The sequence below is a fragment of the Panulirus ornatus genome, chromosome 1 (genome assembly GCF_036320965.1).
Source record: "Panulirus ornatus isolate Po-2019 chromosome 1, ASM3632096v1, whole genome shotgun sequence".
NCBI lineage: Eukaryota > Metazoa > Arthropoda > Malacostraca > Decapoda > Palinuridae > Panulirus > Panulirus ornatus.
In genome coordinates this window covers 80,807,449-80,825,585 of record NC_092224.1, presented here as the reverse complement: position 1 = coordinate 80,825,585, position 18,137 = coordinate 80,807,449, and the positions used below count along the sequence as shown (strand labels likewise).

General features: G+C 39.2%; 1 protein-coding gene across 8 annotated transcripts in view; it reads right to left on the bottom strand.

The window, feature by feature from the left end:
• Window positions 1-7,024, bottom strand: part of LOC139750180 (protein ABHD18) — a 429,672-nt gene extending 422,648 nt beyond the window's left edge. For 6 of the 8 annotated variants that reach the window (XR_011713094.1, XR_011713098.1, XR_011713099.1 and 3 more), the window contains exons 1-2: window positions 6,647-6,803; window positions 1,542-1,749 (exon numbers count right to left, since the gene is read on the bottom strand). Coding sequence is in view for 3 of the 8 variants with exons in the window: in XM_071664581.1 (XP_071520682.1) it covers window positions 1,542-1,715 (174 nt within the window). In the remaining 5 variants the exon portion in view is untranslated. Of the gene's footprint in view, window positions 1-1,541; window positions 1,750-6,398; window positions 6,418-6,646; window positions 6,804-6,894 lie in introns of those variants that run through there. The other 2 variants (XR_011713095.1, XR_011713097.1) reach the window with 2 other exon arrangements.
• Between the last annotated feature and the right edge of the window lie 11,113 nt (window positions 7,025-18,137).

The window sequence follows — 18,137 nt, the reverse complement described above, 5'->3', positions numbered from 1 at the left end:
CCTCAGCATCTGCTTATTTCATTACTGATGACACCATCAAGTCCATAATGACACCAGCAGAATTCAACACACTTATGCTTTGAGTGGATTCTTACAGTCGTCTTAGACTTTTTGAGCTATGTGATGCCATGGAGGGCAGTTTGATACTCCCAGGAATGAAATCTGGAAATAACATCAGATTATATTTTTCTATTCAGCTCCAATTTAAGAGCAGCTTGAACACCATGTAGGTCTGCAATATATATAGAAAACTATTTGATATATTTGTCTGAGATTCTTCTTCAAAAACTATAGCAAAACCTTCATCAACACACTCTGAGTCATCAGTAAATATCTTTATTCTGTCTGCATTATTCCTATTTTATTAAAGGAAACTTACATTGTGTTGTTACTAAAGCAAAGTTCTTTTTTGTTGCTTTCACCCACCACCTGCAAAATTTGATCTCATAAAACTTCTCTGGTGGAACCAAGCAAAACCCACTTCTGGAATTGAAAACATATCCAAATCACTCCCATGAATGGCTTTGGATGTTGATCAAATACCTCAAGCCTCTCAGCAAAAAAAATACTTATTGGTTGGGTTAGATGGTGTGCATCTAAATCCAAAGATACTTTGAGCCAAGTTTTCTGCACCTTAGATTCATGGAGAGCTTCCAAGATCTGCATACAGACTTTAATTTTTGAGGATCTGAATGCTCTTGTGCACATTTTAATACCAAGATAATGGAAATCATGAACCATTTTCTGGATATGATTATTCTCGATGACAGAATTATTGATACCAAAATATCCCATATTACCAAAGTCAACATGCTGCATATGTTCACAAAAGCATAATAATGAGACAAAATAGAAGCTTATTGGTCAGAGGGTCAAGTATGCATAGCTCTGCCTCCTCTAATGTATCAGTGCTACAAAAGAAGGTAGGAAAAATAACAGGAAAAGTGGATGCACTGGAGAGTTTTTTTTTCTGTCTATGAAAGACTGAACAGGATAAGAATGGGGATGTAAGAGGAAAATGTAGCAGAGCATCAGGCACAGAGAAAGTTGTTTGAAAGGGTATAGGCATGTGGAAAGGAACAATGCAAAAAAATTAATTAGAGAATGCATTTTCTATGAATGAAGGAAAGAGAAGTAGTGGAAAACGGAACACCTTGAATGAACTGGGAAGATAAAGCTAAGTAAAATAGCACTGGCATGAACAAATGTATGAGAATAATAAAGGATAAGTCTGTATGGGAGCTTTCCAAGGACAGCCTTGTTCAAAAGCAGGAGACAACATACCGGATAAGTAGATAAACACATTGATAATGACATGAAAACTGTCACTGCATTTTTCTTCTACATTCTGTGCCACATTCTAACATCTTATCTCTTATCTCAGTGCACTCTGAGTACATTCAATAAAATGTTACAATCATTAGTATTACCTACCATATTTCTCTGAAAAAAATTGTTGACCAGGTACCATAAATTTCATGACTATCAATCCATCATTGATTCTATATTCATTGATCTATAATATCCACAAAAACACTCACCTTATTAATAGTAACTTGATGATTCTTGTCCACTAGTTGCTGACAAGTCTCACGGTTAGAAAGAATCTTCCGAAAAGCAAAAATCCTACGAAGATTTTCAGGCTTGCCCCATCCACGGACAAAAAACTTTGTCAGGAGAATACTACGATAGATCTGATCCACCCGGCTCACCATATCCAGCTTACCAACTCCACCATTCACCTAAGCTCTGACATACACAAGAAAAATATAAGTTTAGTATAGGTGTAAAGTTGGTAGCTCCAAATTTACAGTTTAGCTCATTCCATGAAGTTATTACTTTCACCACATGAATTTTCCACTATAAGTTAGAAAGCTGTTATTTGGAGGTAGAACATATTTTCAACAATAATTCAGCACCTAGCCAAATGCTGAATTTAAAACATTTTCTGAGCAGGTGTAAATTCATCTCCATCTATTTAACTAACATATACATTATTCACTGAACTCATCATTCATAGTTTTAGTAATAATAAAAGTATTCTAAACACAACACTATGGAGAAGATGCCAATATGGTGATTTTCAGCCCAGCCCTTAATTAAGCCAAAAGGCTCCTATAAGGACAATGGATCTGTAACTTCCAACGTAAACATTTCATAACTCAGGTTTATCATATCACTTATCCAACTGCACTAAAATGAGACAAGGAAATCTTAAAAGACTAATAATACATTTACATATCTAGACTAGTAACACTCCAAATGGCCTACCAACTACATACATATCAAAAAACACAAACAACAGGAAAGCAAACTGGCCAGCCTTCACAGAGTACATGGAAACAAACTTCTGCATAGATGTTAAAGAAATATCACCCAAACTTCTCCCTACATTACACACCTTATAAAACAAGGAAACAAAGACAAAACCAGAGAACAAATACAAACTCTAAATAACACTATCACTAACCTAATCACTGAGACAAACTGAAAATTGGCACTTCTTCCTCAACACAATGGAAAAGACCACCCACAGCAACCAACTCTGGTACATGTTAAATAATATCCACACTTACATCAATCCATTCCCCATTCATGAAGCATTCAAGACCCATTGCAATGACATTCCTTCTACAATACAAACAAACATACTCATTAGACACTACTATAATTCAGTCACAAACCAACCTCACTCCCAAACAGAAAAGCCATGAAGACCCTACATAGAGTGAATCCAGAAACAACTGTTCACCCATCCTTCACTCCTAAAAGTACAAGCAATTAAAACCTAAGAGAACTCTCCTGCTAGAGGTCTTGAGACCACATCAAACATTCACATAAACTGCTTTGGCCGATTTGCAAACCAAGCACTTACAGACATAAACATAGGGAAGAGCTTCTAAATGTTATTCTTCTAACATTTTAGCATGTGCGGGGGCATTCTTCAGAGAATCTATGCAAGCTGAAACATTACACAAATAAAACTCAGAAGCTCTCTCCATATTTACTCACCATCCCAATTCACACATTTGTCATAATGAATAGCTTACAGATATCTTCAATCAACCCTGGCAACACAAAATCCCCAACATCTGAAAACTTATCAATAAAACACCAATCTTAAAACCCTAGAAACCACCTCCTACCACCCTATTTGACTTTTATCACCTTTATCCATACTCTGTGTAAAACTGATCCCAATAAAAGCAAACAAAAACATCCTACTCTAAACCATACAACATGCTTCAGATCCAACCACCTCACCACAGTGACCTCACACAACATATCTTTGATTGCTTCAACCAATCACAGCCCCCATCCTGCATAATACAATAACAACAAACATCAACAAAGCATTTACAACTGTCCACCAGCACATCCTCACACAAAAGACACTTGACACCACCTTCCACAAAAAGAATTAACAGTAGTTGGCTAATTTCATAAACGGCCACCATAGCAGAGTCACTCACAATGGTTCACCTCTAAAACACTTAGACTATAAAATGGAGTTCCTCAAGGGCAATTCTTTCTCTAAGTCTCTTCCTACATGACTTCCAATTACCTCTAGGAAACCACAACATTAAGGTCATTTCATATGCAGATGACCTAACAATCATATCACAACATCCAAACACCACACTGACATCAACAAGCATGCACCAATATGTTACACACCTGGTATGATGGCCCACCCAGAAAAGCATGTATGCACCTCCACAGAAGTCTTCAATCACTCTTTTAACCCTAAACAGACTCAATCCAGCTTACACCCGCCATTCACCTTGCATGGACAATCACTTCCAGGACAAAAACTACCCATTCTAGGCATTCTATGCAACATTCACTCTCCAAACCAATAACATCAATGCAAAGGCAAAACAAAAACCAAATATCATCAGGACACTGACCACTGCACGATTTGGACAAGAAAAAGAATCTAACATCCTCTATAAGCAATTTCACTATTCCTAAGATCATGCATATATTTCATTAGTTATGTCATTAATGTACCAACAGTAACAAGCCTTTCTTTTAATAAAAGGCACAGTCTACTGTCATACAGGCCAGTCCAACATTTAGGACAATCCATCACCAAAAACAAAGTGGTATGCAGTCATTGAAGACATAAATTGCCATAATGGATTGCTTAATGCTCTGAGATCATACATATCTCATATGTTCTGAAATTATATCATGTCTCCCATGTGAGTTACAATGAGTTAGACTAATCAGGGGTAAAGAGGGCAGAGCCTTCCAACTGATTAATGTGCTTGGCTTCAAAAACTACATCTTGGATATCTTTTATATCATCATATCAAAATATACAAAACATATGTGATGTCGTAACATTAACTGGTCCATTATGGCATTCATATGTCCATTCTAGCTTTAGCTCCTCATGTCATAATGATGACATTATCATAAAACATCACTACAAAATCAAAACAAAAGGACATCTAAAACAACAAAAGTGTGGGAACACAGGGCTTCTCTGGGAGGAATAATAGCTCAAGCAAGTATAAGAGAATTCAGAAGGGAATGGAGGGTGAAATTAGAAAATAATTCTAGGGCTGAGAAAATGACCTCTGCAATGCTGGCAGTTAAACTGGAACTGGGGGATACTGAATCAGGACAGACCAAATTTCTGAGTGAGGATATTGAGGGCAATGTACTTGTTTGAAACAAAATAATCATGGCCACCTAGGATTGCTATGTGGAAAGCTTAAGAAATCACAGAATATTCATAGTAAATGAATGATAGTGAAAATGCAGATTCTATATGAAACAAGACTAGGAGATGGGTGAATCACAAATGCAAGAGTCAACCAACAGGCAGTTGCACATTATGGATTTGGGGGTCCTGGGACTAAAATATTTTTGCCTTCTCCCCATGGCAAGAAAGGGTATGTTTGAAGGAATAGTGGTTCCAACAATGTCATATGGTTGCAAGGCGTGGGCTATAGATAGAGTTGTGTGGAGGATGGCGGATGTGTTGGAAATGAGATGTTTGTGGACAATATATGGTATGAGGTGGTTTGATCGAGTAAGTTATGAAAGGGTAAGAGAGATGTGTGGTAATAAAAAGAGTGTGGTTGAGAGAGCAGATGTGGGTGTTTTGAAATGATTTGGTCACATGGAGAGAATGAGTGAGGAAAGATTGACCAACAGGATATGTGTGTCAGAGGCGGAGGGAATGAGAAGTGGAATACCAAATTGGAGGTGGAAGGATGGAGTGAAAAAGATTTTGAGCGATCGGGGCCTGAACATGCATGAGGGTGAAAGGTGTGCAAGGAATAGAGTGAATTGGAACAATGTGGTATACCGGGGTCAACATGTTGTCAATGGATTGAACCAGGGCATGTGAAGCATCTATGGTAAACCAAAGAAAGTTTTGTGAGCCCTGGATGTGGAAAGGGAGCTGTGGTCTCGGTGCATTATACATGAAAGCTAGAGACTGAGTGTGAACGAATGTGGCCTTTGTTGTCTTTTCCTAGCGCTACCTCGCGGGTATGTGGGGGGAGGGGGTGTCATTTCATGTGTGGCAGGATGGCAACGGGAATGAATTAAGGCAGCAAGTATGAATTATGTATATGTGTATATGTCTGTGTATGTATATATATGTTGAAATGTATAGGTATGTATGTGTGTGTGTGGACATGTATGTATTTACAAGTGTATGTGGGTGGGTTGGGCCATTCTTTCGTCTGTTTCCTTGTTCTACCTCACTAACATGGGAGACAGCGACAAAGTATAATAATAAAAAAATATAAATATATATTTTTTAAATTTATTTATAAAATATATATATATATATATATATATATATATATATATATATATATATATATTACTACCCAATACCAAAATATAATGCTTATAATGCAGATATATACACCTCTTTAGATACAAAGGAAACAAGAGAAATAAGGATATTTACATAGTAATTATGAGCTAAGATAAAAGGACATAAGTACTCCCTGGTGAAACAGGTCAATACCAAACTGTGTAAGGCTAATGCTGTCTGAATAATACAGTCTCACTAAAAGTTTATTTCTCCCTTGGTAAGCTGAGGCCTATACATTTAAATCTTAGTTGTTATATTTTCCTTATACGATGTTTCTTCATACGAGAATTCTCCACTTTGATAAAACGATATTTCAAGTGTATGGCATTGCATTGGGTTGGAGATTACGAAACATACAGAAATATACAAAAATATGCTATACTGCCAATGTACACATGAATTTCATTAATCGACTAGATTTTTCACTACAACGTAAGTGACTTTCACCGACCCTCCTGCAATGTTCTTAAATGCTGGTGGTATTCTGAATTTCGGGATACCATTAGCTAGGTTTGGGTGAGGATTAACTTAGATTGCTAGCTTTACATACTGTCTTGTGCGGTAAGTTTCCTTTGGCGCACCGGTTGCACTGTGGTACCTTATCTAATTCTAAGGAGCCTATAATCATCACAAAATATGTGCATAAAAGGCGGCTGTCAGTATTACCATTCATCTGTTGATTCGTCTCGTGACAGATAATGACAACTACCTTTACTCATTGTTCGACCACTTTATTCTTCATCCTTATAATCAGACAGTCAATACTGACCGTAATACACCAAACTAAAAACAAATTACCCAAAACCGACGGAGTCTGCCACAACTCCTCCACCGACAACTATGTTTACTGATGTGGTTGCAAGGACTTATATTTTACCCGCATCTCAGCAATGCCTCTCAGAGCATTTTACACGATTTTGAAGCACTTTGAACATAGCAAAACCCGTAGATGGAAATTAAATGGTTTATTCCTAATCTCCTGTTGACTTGTTAGTTGCAATATCGCATGACTTTCTACTTATGAGTTTAGTACAGTAGTCTCTTACCCTGAGATAGCGACCCTTGGAATCGGTGCCGTACGCTTAAATGGTCACGTAATTGTCGTGCATCGCAGTACAAGAATTATGAATGATAAAATTCATCTATGTAAGACGTATTGAGCACTTACAAATAATATATACCCATCTAATGACTTTATCCTGGAGAATGTTCCTCTTTGGCCAACTCTTAACTATCAAATAACTCAGTGAAATGGGTAATCATGAAAAGGGTTTTTTTGTGTAAGATTTTGTAAGCAGAACGCCTAAAATACAATTATCATGAGGTAAAACCTGTAGCCAGTTTCTCTTATCGAAAGAATGAGAATTATAAGAATTCGTCAGTACATTCATTGTTTGGATGAGGTTAAAATATTTGTACATTTAGGTTTTTGAGTTGTTACAGAACTGAGCTCCCTATACAGAGTTTAAGGTTCACAAGTGTTATATATATATATATATATATATATATATATATATATATATATATATATATATATATATATATATATATATCTAGCCTTAATGATCCTGGCCAAAAACCCAAACAATTTCCCGCCAATCTTAACGGTCAACAAGAAGTGTAGTGGTTGCAGAGTGACTTTAAAAGGCGTGTGTGCTTGTAAAGAGTTTAAGCAGGTCATACGAAGACTGAACAAAGGTGTACGAATAACGAAACGATTTTATCAGCAGGAGTGAATATGTACTGCTTCTTGAAACCGGCACAGGTAACAAGAGTAAGAAAAACTTGTTATTATTGTTTACGTGTTGAAGGGAGAGCTTACACTCATTTTGCCTCTCCCTCCAACATTGTATATGTTGCATGTCTTTACCCATGTTTACACACAAAAATACACACCAGCCTAACCGTAAGGGTAGAGAAAATTAAGCTAGTGGGGCACCATTCTTGATCATTCTCGTTCTCATAGAAATTCTTTTATTTCTGCAAGACGTCTGCATTAACCATGTCCTTAGTTATTCTATTCATCCAGTGATACTTTAAAAAGTACTTCTTTACGTCTTTTTTATTAGGTTTCTTGCTTAATTTCATGTTAAGCCATAGGGATGCTCTATCCCTACGTCTCCACGAATTGTTCAGTCTACAGTCAGCAGTCCGTTTTAAAACTTTTTTTTTTTAAGGTTGTGATCAGGTCATTCTGCACTCCTTTCTTTCAAAGTGGGCAAATTCAAGGCCTCCATCCATTTCCTGTAACTCAGATCTATTAATTCTGGTAACATTTTTGTTGCCCTTCTCTGTCCCTACTCTATTATCCCTGTGTTTCTTTGAATGCAGTGACCAAACCTGAGAAACATATTCTAGTTTTGGCTTTATTTAGGATATGAGTTGTTTATTAAGTATTTCCTTATCCATATACCTGAAATGTATTCTCATATTTGCCAGATCGTTTTCTTCTTTGCTAGGCTCCCTCTGTGGGACTGGAGATCAGTTAGGGGCGATGTCGATCCCGGTTATGCTCCATATGTAGGACTCTGGAGATAGGTTAGGAAAGATGTCGATTCCCAAGTCTTTTTCAAAACAATAACCCTGAAGCTTATTTCCTGCTGGACAATAATTATAGTGAGGCCATTTTTCATCCTGTCTCATTCTCATTACTTTTCATTTTCTTGGGTTGAATTTCATCAACCATGTGACAGACCCGTGCTGCTGCTGTTTTATGAAGCGTTGCCGAGTTTCCGCGTTTCTACTGCAGAATTGAGATGTGCCATGGTCTGGTGTTGCTGGTGCAGAAGGGATAGGACGTTCTGTCCTGTGATGCTGACGCAGGAGAGATGAGACTTTATCGATATCCCCTGGTGCTACAACAAGAGATATGAGGTGTTACACAGGTCCCCTAATGCTTCAAAAGGAGGGATGAGGCATTGGAGGGGTCCGCTGGTGCTGCTTCAGAAGGTTGAGGTGTTGCTGGGGTCTCGGGGTGCTGCTTTAGAAGGGCTGTGGCTGGGCTCTGTGGTGCTACTGCTGCAGGAAGTCTAAGGCCTTTAGGTGGTAATGCCAGTGCAGAAGGGATAAGGCAAATGGAGAATTTAAGAACAAATTGTGTTTTTGGTGAAGGAGGCGTTGCCAGAGTCATGACAGTGAATGTTGACGTTCCAAGTAAGACGAACGAAGGTGAGTTAAGACCACGGCGGCTGTGCCCGATTTTTAACCCAGGTGGTTAACCTCATAGCTACAGCCTCATGCCTCTGTACTGCATGCGTCACCTAAGTGCATTTAGAGGAGCATTATTGTTTGCAACAAGTTTTTAGTGTAATCATATCTCCATCCTGATAGTGCTGAACGACACTGGAATCTAAGCCAATATCAACTTCTGTTATTCTAAGTTAAGGAATCTCTTACTACCTTTACCAGGGGGGGGATAACAAGGCGCTTTGGTATATGGTGAGGGCTTTCTGCAAACTTATAAATACTAAACGTGTTTCTGTTATAGATAGATTAAGTTAAGATAGAACAGAACGTGGACTCTATCTTCTCCCTCCAAACCCTCCGGCTAAAGCAGCCGGTCACTGAAAAGAATGGAGGAAACACCAATCATTGCTGGCGTTAGGCGAACATTTTCTTTTATTTCAATTGGAAATCATATAGATAAGAAAAAGAAATCATTTATGAACTAATGCCGACACTGTCTTATGATAATCTGCTGACAATGAATCTGTTAAAGCGGACCATTTCAGCCTGGTAATGTTAGTATATATCATTATTATTAATAGTATTATTATTATTATTATTATTATTATTATTATTATTATCATTATTATTAGTAGTAGTATTAGTATTATCATCGTTATTGCTGTAAATAGCATTAGCGGTAGTAATAAGGAGCAAGTATACACGACGGGCACAGTAAACTGCTCCTTGCTCGTGATAAGATTATTTTGATATTACTGCGCCACACCCACGGACCTTCAAAAGGAGAAGCAAACTGGTTTCAAATCGTAAAGCGTGACTCGGTGCCTGTGCTTGTCCTATGTAATTACATATTTGTACAGTATGGGGTTCTACGCTCGCAAGGCCTCATTTCTTGAACTTCCTTTTCCATGAATGGCCTCATTAAATTATCATATTTTGCCAAGTTTCACAGATTCATCACTCAGTCATCCTCCATCCTAATACTAGTGTATTTCACACCTCTCCTTACAAGCTTTGTTATTAACATTCTGTTATAACCTCTGGTTGCTCTATCATTGTGTCGCACTAAGAACTGTTCACTGTCGAAAGTTAATACTAACCTAATCTAAGAGCATGAATTTCCATGAGAGTATGTTCAAGTCATATCTCGTAACGCAAGCACAGCCGCTGTTGCCATCCACTGAACCTTTCTGATTAAGTCTTTATGCTATTTCAAGTCCGGTGGCCAGACATGAGAGCATGTTCTACGTTTCGATTGATTTACTGAACATTTCCTTATGTATATATCCAAACACGACCAAATATGTACATGTCAACAGACTGATTGTCTCAGGCCTCGTCCACACTATAGTGACGGTCACGGACCAGGGACGTTGCATTCACGGCCCAAAGATCATTGAATGCCTGTCCGTGAGCGTGTACATCCAAGTCAAGGTCCAGTCACGTTCAAGAGACAAGCCGTTGAAAGATTTATTGATTAGAGTGGGCGTGTGTTGTGGGCGTTACTTCTGGTGGCCGACCTTCGGCGTGAGTTGGTTACAGCGCACTCGCACCAGTCTTGCTGTTTCAGTTATTCATGTTTTCCGGTATCTTATAATTTTCTCTCCAAATTATACTCCAAGCATATTTCTGTCTACGGCACTTACTAAATAAACTTGCTGTTTCAGTGCGTGGTCTTGTGCCTAAATTCAGTGATTCAATCCAGTTTAAATCTTACCAAAGGCATACACAAACTTTGTTATGGAGTGATAGTTTCTCGAAAGGTTTTCTATACGTAGTTCTCCATTTCAATTCTTTATGAAGTCGTCTCAGAAGTACCGGTGCTCATACGGAAGTACTGGAAGAATTTACTTTTGTTATCGATCAAATGAGGATAGAGTTATAAAATTCCCCTTCACTTTTCCTATTATGCAACATCAGATGAACCCAAATTCTCTTTTTTTTTTTATTACTTTGCATGAAATTGGGCTGAATTTCAACCATATATCTGACTTGCTTTGGAGTTTGTCTAGTTCTCTTTGGAATTTGATTCTATCATATTCCTCTTCCCTCGTGACCTTGGTATCATCCGGGTATATGTTTAAGTCTAGTCCATCTAGCATGTCATTTATGTAAAACAAGAATAGCAGTGGTCCCATAAATGAGCCCTGCGGCACGTCACTGTTGACTCAAACCCATTTTGAGAATGACTCCTTAATCTGAACCTCTCTCCCCTTCACTAAGGGTAATCTCATTACTGAAGGTGTGTCCCCATGACTTCTGTAGGAAGATGAAGCTTTTTCACCAGCTTTCAATGTAGGTCAGTGTCAAACGCCTTCTGACAATCCATGAATACACAATCTACCCTTTCATCTATTTTGTCTGAAGAAGAGCCTACTGTCTTGTAGAAATCTAAGAGATTTCTTGAGCATGATCTTCCCCTGAATGTATCTTCTCTCACTTTGATAGTTTCTCCTCGTATATTTACTTCCTGGTTTTTTCCAGTGTTATACAAACCATTGTTGTTAGGGAGGCTGCTGTGTAGTTCAGTACAATTTCTCTTCTTAAACATACACAAATCTACTCTTTTCCACTCGCTTTGAACTACGCTTATCTCCAGCGACATACTGAACAAGATTTAGAGTAGCCTGTTAAGTGTATTCCAAGTCCTTCTCTCACACAGAATCCTGAAGCTTATTTTCTGCTTAGTAATAATCATAGTAAGGCATTCTTTCACTTTGTTCCATCTACATTATCTTACATTTACATGTACCAGAACAACTTTGGAGTCCGTTTGGATCCCCTTGTAAGCTGGTGCAATTTTTTCACTTCCCTCATGACCTTTGCTTCACTTGCGAACATATTCAGGTAGGAGTCCATTCCTTCAAGTAAAACATTTGTATGATTGCTAAGAAGAATAATGGCACTCCGCTGGTGACCTCAGCCTAATTATGGAAGGCTTCTCTGAAGGTCGTCCTTTGGTCGTTTGAAAAATATATCCATTGAAGGAGTCCTTCTCCCCCCTTGATCCTGCTTAGTGATTCAGCTACCATGTGAGTTACGTGCCAAATGCTTTCTAACCGTCCAAATATAAAAGAGTCGACCCAGCCTTCCCTTCTGTCTTCGACAAAGTTCACTCACTTACAGATATTCAAGTTTTACACATGACCTCCATTCCCTAAATCTTTGTTGCTTCTCAGGTAATTTCTCCTTTGTAGACTCATCCATTTGCTATGTGTGTGATTATCAGTGCAGGGATGTACGTTAATATTTGCGCATTTATGAAAGGATTACATTAGCAGCTAGAAACTCGGCGAAAAATTGGTAGAAAATTATCCTGATACGAAAGTAGCGTGATTCGCTGGCAAAGAAACTCAAAATACTATTCTGAAGAATAAAAATAAAACGACTTAATTTGCATAACAATTATCTACTTCGAAATCACAAGTGACACGGACGTTTAGAACAGAAGACAGCAGATTTCTTGAGGATTACACTCAGTATGGTCTCCCATCTGTTGTGAAGAACGGAACTAACCCTCCGCAATGTGTCATCTGCGCAAAACTATCCCCTGAGGAAATCACGAAGAAAGATTGATGGAGCAACATAGGCCCAGGTGTCATCCTCAAAGTCCAGGTGGCTGAACGTAAAGCTATAAATAGCTTACTTGACCATTGAGTGTAGGAACGGGTTTTGAGCGTTGAAGAATTGTGGGGAGATTTGTTGGGTTCTAGAGAGTGCGGTAAGGAAGACGAAAGAAGTAGGGAAAACAGTTTCTGGGGTTTTATTCAGGCGTTCTGTCGTAAATCAAGCAAGTCATGCATGAAGGCGACATACTGAACTGAAGAACCAGTGGTGTATAAAGGGAGGCCAGCCACCAGGACGAGATAGGCTGTTGAGAAAATCTGCTTTTCCTTATATTACCTCAGAACCTGGTAACCTCGAGAGCTCTGATTATAAGGAGATCCAGTTTTCCTCAAATTGTTTCCAGCTAGAAGGATTCTGAGGGTAAGAGGATCCCAATTCCCTTAAATCATCATTGCTATCATGATTTCCCATCTAAGTAAGATCCACTGAAAAGCAATGGGCAATACAATTTTGGCCCTGGAGTCTTCAAATCTTTAATGCACCATCGTACAAAACAATGATACAGTTTACTGTAAACGAAGGAAAAGTCGTTGTGAAACTCCCTAGGATCAGTCTGGATCACACTTAATCGAAACGGAGCACTTTCTCTCGTCTCCCTATAACTATACACGACGAATGTCTCTAGAAGAGGAAGCGCTTCATTACATCGAACTTGATTCCCACAAGCACTGTAGTACTGTACATGTAACGTTTGGATAGCAGTACTAAAGCAAACACTTTCTCAGTCAGACAACACACTTTAACGACGCATTTCATACACGTGAGAAAATATCAAGGGCTGGTTCGCCGCCGTGAAGTGTTGCTCTTTTGGCCTTATTTGCAATATAACGGACGTGGCCACTTACGCCTAGCTGCTAGTTTTTACACTGTATTAAGGATGGTGAGTTCAAGACGGAATTCCTGCTTTGTCATGCCCCTAAAGCCCCCACCGCGGGAGGGGACTTTCCGCAAGACAACTCTTCCTTTAAGGCAGTGGAACCCGACTAAAAACACCAGAACGGCTGTCGTGCAGGATTCCAAATACGAGTTTAAAGGAGAATGCATAAACCACCGATAAGCTTAACTAGCGCCTGCTTAAGTTGGGTATTTCGAAGTTATGACAACAGAATCTTTCGATCTAAAGAAGGGATAAAGCGTTTCTTCAGTCGTGAAAGCAACGAGTCTACGTAACTCCATAAACTGGAACGTAGGGGATTGAGTCACATGACTCGTCTACCTTGTAGATTTTTTTTTTTTCTTGTTCCCGACTAAATAACTTTAAGTTTTGCTGGGACTAGATCCCACTTCTCATTGTGGACAAGCTGATGACATTCGTGAGGAAAGTTGAACTGTGGGAAGCCACGGTGGGATAGGGGGAGATCTTGGCAATAATACCCCAAGAGTAGTTGGCAACTTTGAAATACGGGAATTTCCTTATTCCCTGCTGAACGAGGTACACACCCGCTCGCTCAGTCTTCGAGAGACTAGCTTCAGTTTTCTGATCAATCAAATTTAGATCAGTATCGTTTTTTGTTGGAGAAGAAACCTCTTGTTAGCGACCCCATCGTCCGTGAATGATTAACGAAGAATCACATGTTCTCTGAGGCTGTCTTACGCTCGGATTACATAGTTGAGACATTTTTCCTGCTAATTGGTCAACAGGCTAGAGGTACTATTTCGGCTAATTTTGTAGGCCGAGCTTTGCTGTACACTGACAAAATCAAGGATTTCACACTGAAAAAAACATTACCAAGTCCAGCTGGAGATGTACGACACCCATTGAACGAATTGCTTCATGATGAGAAAGCTGTTGTTGTCTTAGATAGAAGTATGAGATGAATAGATATGAATATGTATCATGCCCTTATTTCCTATCTCAGACGAAATAAAAAAAAAAGATAAATCCCAAATGATAAATAAGGCCGTAAAGGATACCTTGCATGTAAAAGGTTGCAGATCCCTGGTTTCTCACCATTTACAAACAGTCAGGCTACCTTACAAGTCCTTATCGCAATTGAGTTACATATATAATAGATTTCTGTTTGAAAAAAATTCTAATGGATATTTTATTCCCTTCCACTTGGATAATTCTCGATACACCTTACGCTTGCTGGATTTTCAGTATCAAGTGTTCTATATTCTTTGATCAGGTGTCTCCTGACATTCTAGAGTTACATGGTCCATCAGCTCGTATTCTTCCTAAAAGAATGAAAGTAATTGTTGTACATGGCAACTGTGAACGTATCCACTGCACTCAGGCGGCCGATAACATGGGGAGGTTATCTGGGGTTCAACCGGCTTTTCTGACTCGTTTGTTGTTGTTTTGTAGTATGTTTTGCTTCCTACCCAGCCCTGTCTACCATTTTACAAGAGATAACTAAGGAAATTAATTTCATCTTGCTGTCAGATTATATAGCTTGGGTAAGAATAGAGAGAATATCATATGGCACAATAACCAGAAACCAGTTAGCAAATCCTATTAACTGAACCACTTGTGCTGGGCGAGGAGCCTGGCAAGGTTGGTGCCGAAATTGGTGCGTGTTTTTTTTGGTTCGATGCGGATCTCAGGGTATGTGTTGCGAACACGCCAGGCGATCGATTATTGCTATTATTGCATAGTTTGCCATCGTTTTCATTCCATCTATGATAAACCTTAAGGGATACTCAATCCTCTTGTAAATGGTTGGGTGTATTTATGATTTTCTTTCACCTGCATTCGCATAGTGAGCTTGGCTTTGATTCACTACGGCTGTTATGGGGATTATATTCTATGGTGTAGGTTTTCATTCACTTAGCATCTGACGGGAGAACTAGAAATGTCTCCAGATGGACTCCTTCCTTCTCTTGGTTACTGATGACGGTGAACCTGCTTCCTTAGTTTTGTGAGAAGCATGTTTCTTTATTTAATAACAAAAAGAATCCGATTTTTCAGACATTCTAAACGACCAAATGTAGGCGACGCATGTTCACATTCGACTGCTTCCAAATAGCTGCATTTGCTCGGAACAGACGGACTCGTATTTGCCTCGGTTGTGAGACTGGAATCTCACGAGGCACTGCATTATTGGAATATCAGAGCAGATTGAATAGCATTACTGTATCACCAGCATGACAAAAGCTATGCACTTATAATCGTAAGAATGTGTCCTATACAACCCGTCTGGTTGCTGTTGAATTTTGCGCCCTGACGCATCTCCAAGACCAAGAATCTCTGGCACTTACGTATTTGAATCGAACCTATGCTGTGGTTACTACGTTGATGACAAACACACCAAGCTTTAGCATGCATGCCATTCTGATTGCTATTGAGCACGAATTACTGCGTGAGGTTGACACTTCATCTCTGCTCAGTGACTGCCAACCAGAAGTGTCAATAGCTTGCAATACTGACATAATTTTAACTTGTCCATTCAAGAGTAGGACTGATTACATATGTTTATAGATTATGTATAAATAAATGAATTATTTTCTTATGAATACTTATTTATCAGTTACTACTGAATTTCGAGAAGCATGAATAATACTGTACAAGTCATTATAAAGTTTTGAAATATGAGATAACGGTAAAGAACATATCTTCTGGTGGGTAGGGGGGTCTCGCCTCCCCGTAATGCTACGAGTCCAACAGTTCTTGAACCTTCTATATTATCATACAACTTTTTAAGCTTTTTTGTGCTGGCAGCATACACGGTTTTGTCACTATTTCATCCATCCATTCGTCTTAAACTATAAATGGTCTTCTTTACATCTTGCCTATTCTTGCATTTTTTATTATTCACTTTTTATTAGCCTCTGGCTATCCTATTTTTGTATCTCGATATCATTCGGTCACTAGAAGTCTGTGTTCAAGTCACCCTTTACTCATCTCTTATCAATGGTAGATGAATTTATGACTTATCTCACACTGTGATTCAGGTTTCTTAATTCTGGTACCATCATTGTTGTTTTCTTCTAAGCCTTCTCTGTTAATTCTTTGGTACCTCTTGAAGTGTCTTTATGGTATAATGTGGTATAATGGTTAGCCTTGATGATAATGATTCATGCGCGGGCTCACCTGGGCTCGAATTTTGGACGCTGAAGTCGGCCCTCATCAAATTCATTTGTTTATCCTCTCCTTGGGGATGGTTGATTCTTGCAGTTTATCTCCCACTAGATGATAATCATACTGATGTCTTCTTTCACTTTGACTTGCTTCAACATTCTACATTTACTCGGCTGAATCTCGTCAACTATATATCAGACCAACTCAGTTTGGTAAAGGTTTCCTTGTAAGTTCATGCAATCCTCTTTGCTTTTGATACCCCTCAGTGCCGTGGCATCATCCGTAAACGTATTCAAGTAAGAGTCCAATGCTTCTGGTAAGTCACATACATAGATCAAGAAGAACGTTAGGCCCAGGACCGAACCCTGCCGCACGCCACATGACGTCATTCTATTTCGAAAAGGTTCCCCTGAGATGCGTCATTTTTTTTTTTTTTTTTTATTTTTTTTTTTTTTTTGCCATGTTCTACTAAGATGTAACTTCATCCGCTTCCTGTGAGGCGCAACGTCAAACATACTCTGGCAGTCCATATACAATAATCCGACGAGCCTTCTCTTCAGTCTGTAACAGCTCACTATCTCGTATAAATCTATGAGGTTCATCCTGATTTGTCCTTCACTATTGTCACTTTGTTTCGATTATTTAAATTTTTTTGGAGGAACATGTATTTTCAACACCACCAACCACGTCTTTCCTACCGTTAACCCCCCCCCCCCCCCCCGCTCCTGTTATATCATATCTGAATGGGTCATCCAGTGACTCTTGAAACTTGAGGTTGTCACTTATTAAGTGGGCCAATCCTCCTCCTCTTTTCACCCTTGTTACCACGTATGTATGTCTAAGTCTTTGATTACTTGCCCCGTTTCTTAACCTTGTATGTGTACCATGGCTTACCCTTATGCACACTCACACATAAACACCCCAGCTAACGCCAGGCAAATCATTTATCAACTAGTCTCAAAGGGGAGGATGAACAACAGCTGGAATATCTGAGTCGACTACCCTGTTCGAGAATGGAATTCGGGCTCGTTAAATTGGCGGGTCGTATTGCTAACCACTGCTTTACGGAATGTGTGTGTGTGTGTGTGGTTACTGACTTTTTATTTGTTTAATGTTTAGCATCATTCGCTGCTCCTTCGCCGTCGGTGTTAGTAGTAACAGTGGACGAGCCTGGAGAATGATTCCTAAGGCGGTAGAAAAGTCTCAGTCATATCCATAAAATAATGATTCCAGTATGAGCAGTACACTGTGACTCCATGCAGTTTGTAGAATACATGTTATGCTACATCATCGGGCAGCGCAGGAAATGCCACTTTCGGTCCTGTAGTACTAAAGTCATAGTGGAGTGACCAGTCGCGTCAACCCGCGCGCCCCCACTGCTTCTGTAGTCGTTCACCCACTAACCCAGTGGCCGCTGGAGACAGTAAGCAACAGTATCTCCCGCCCCTACAGTAC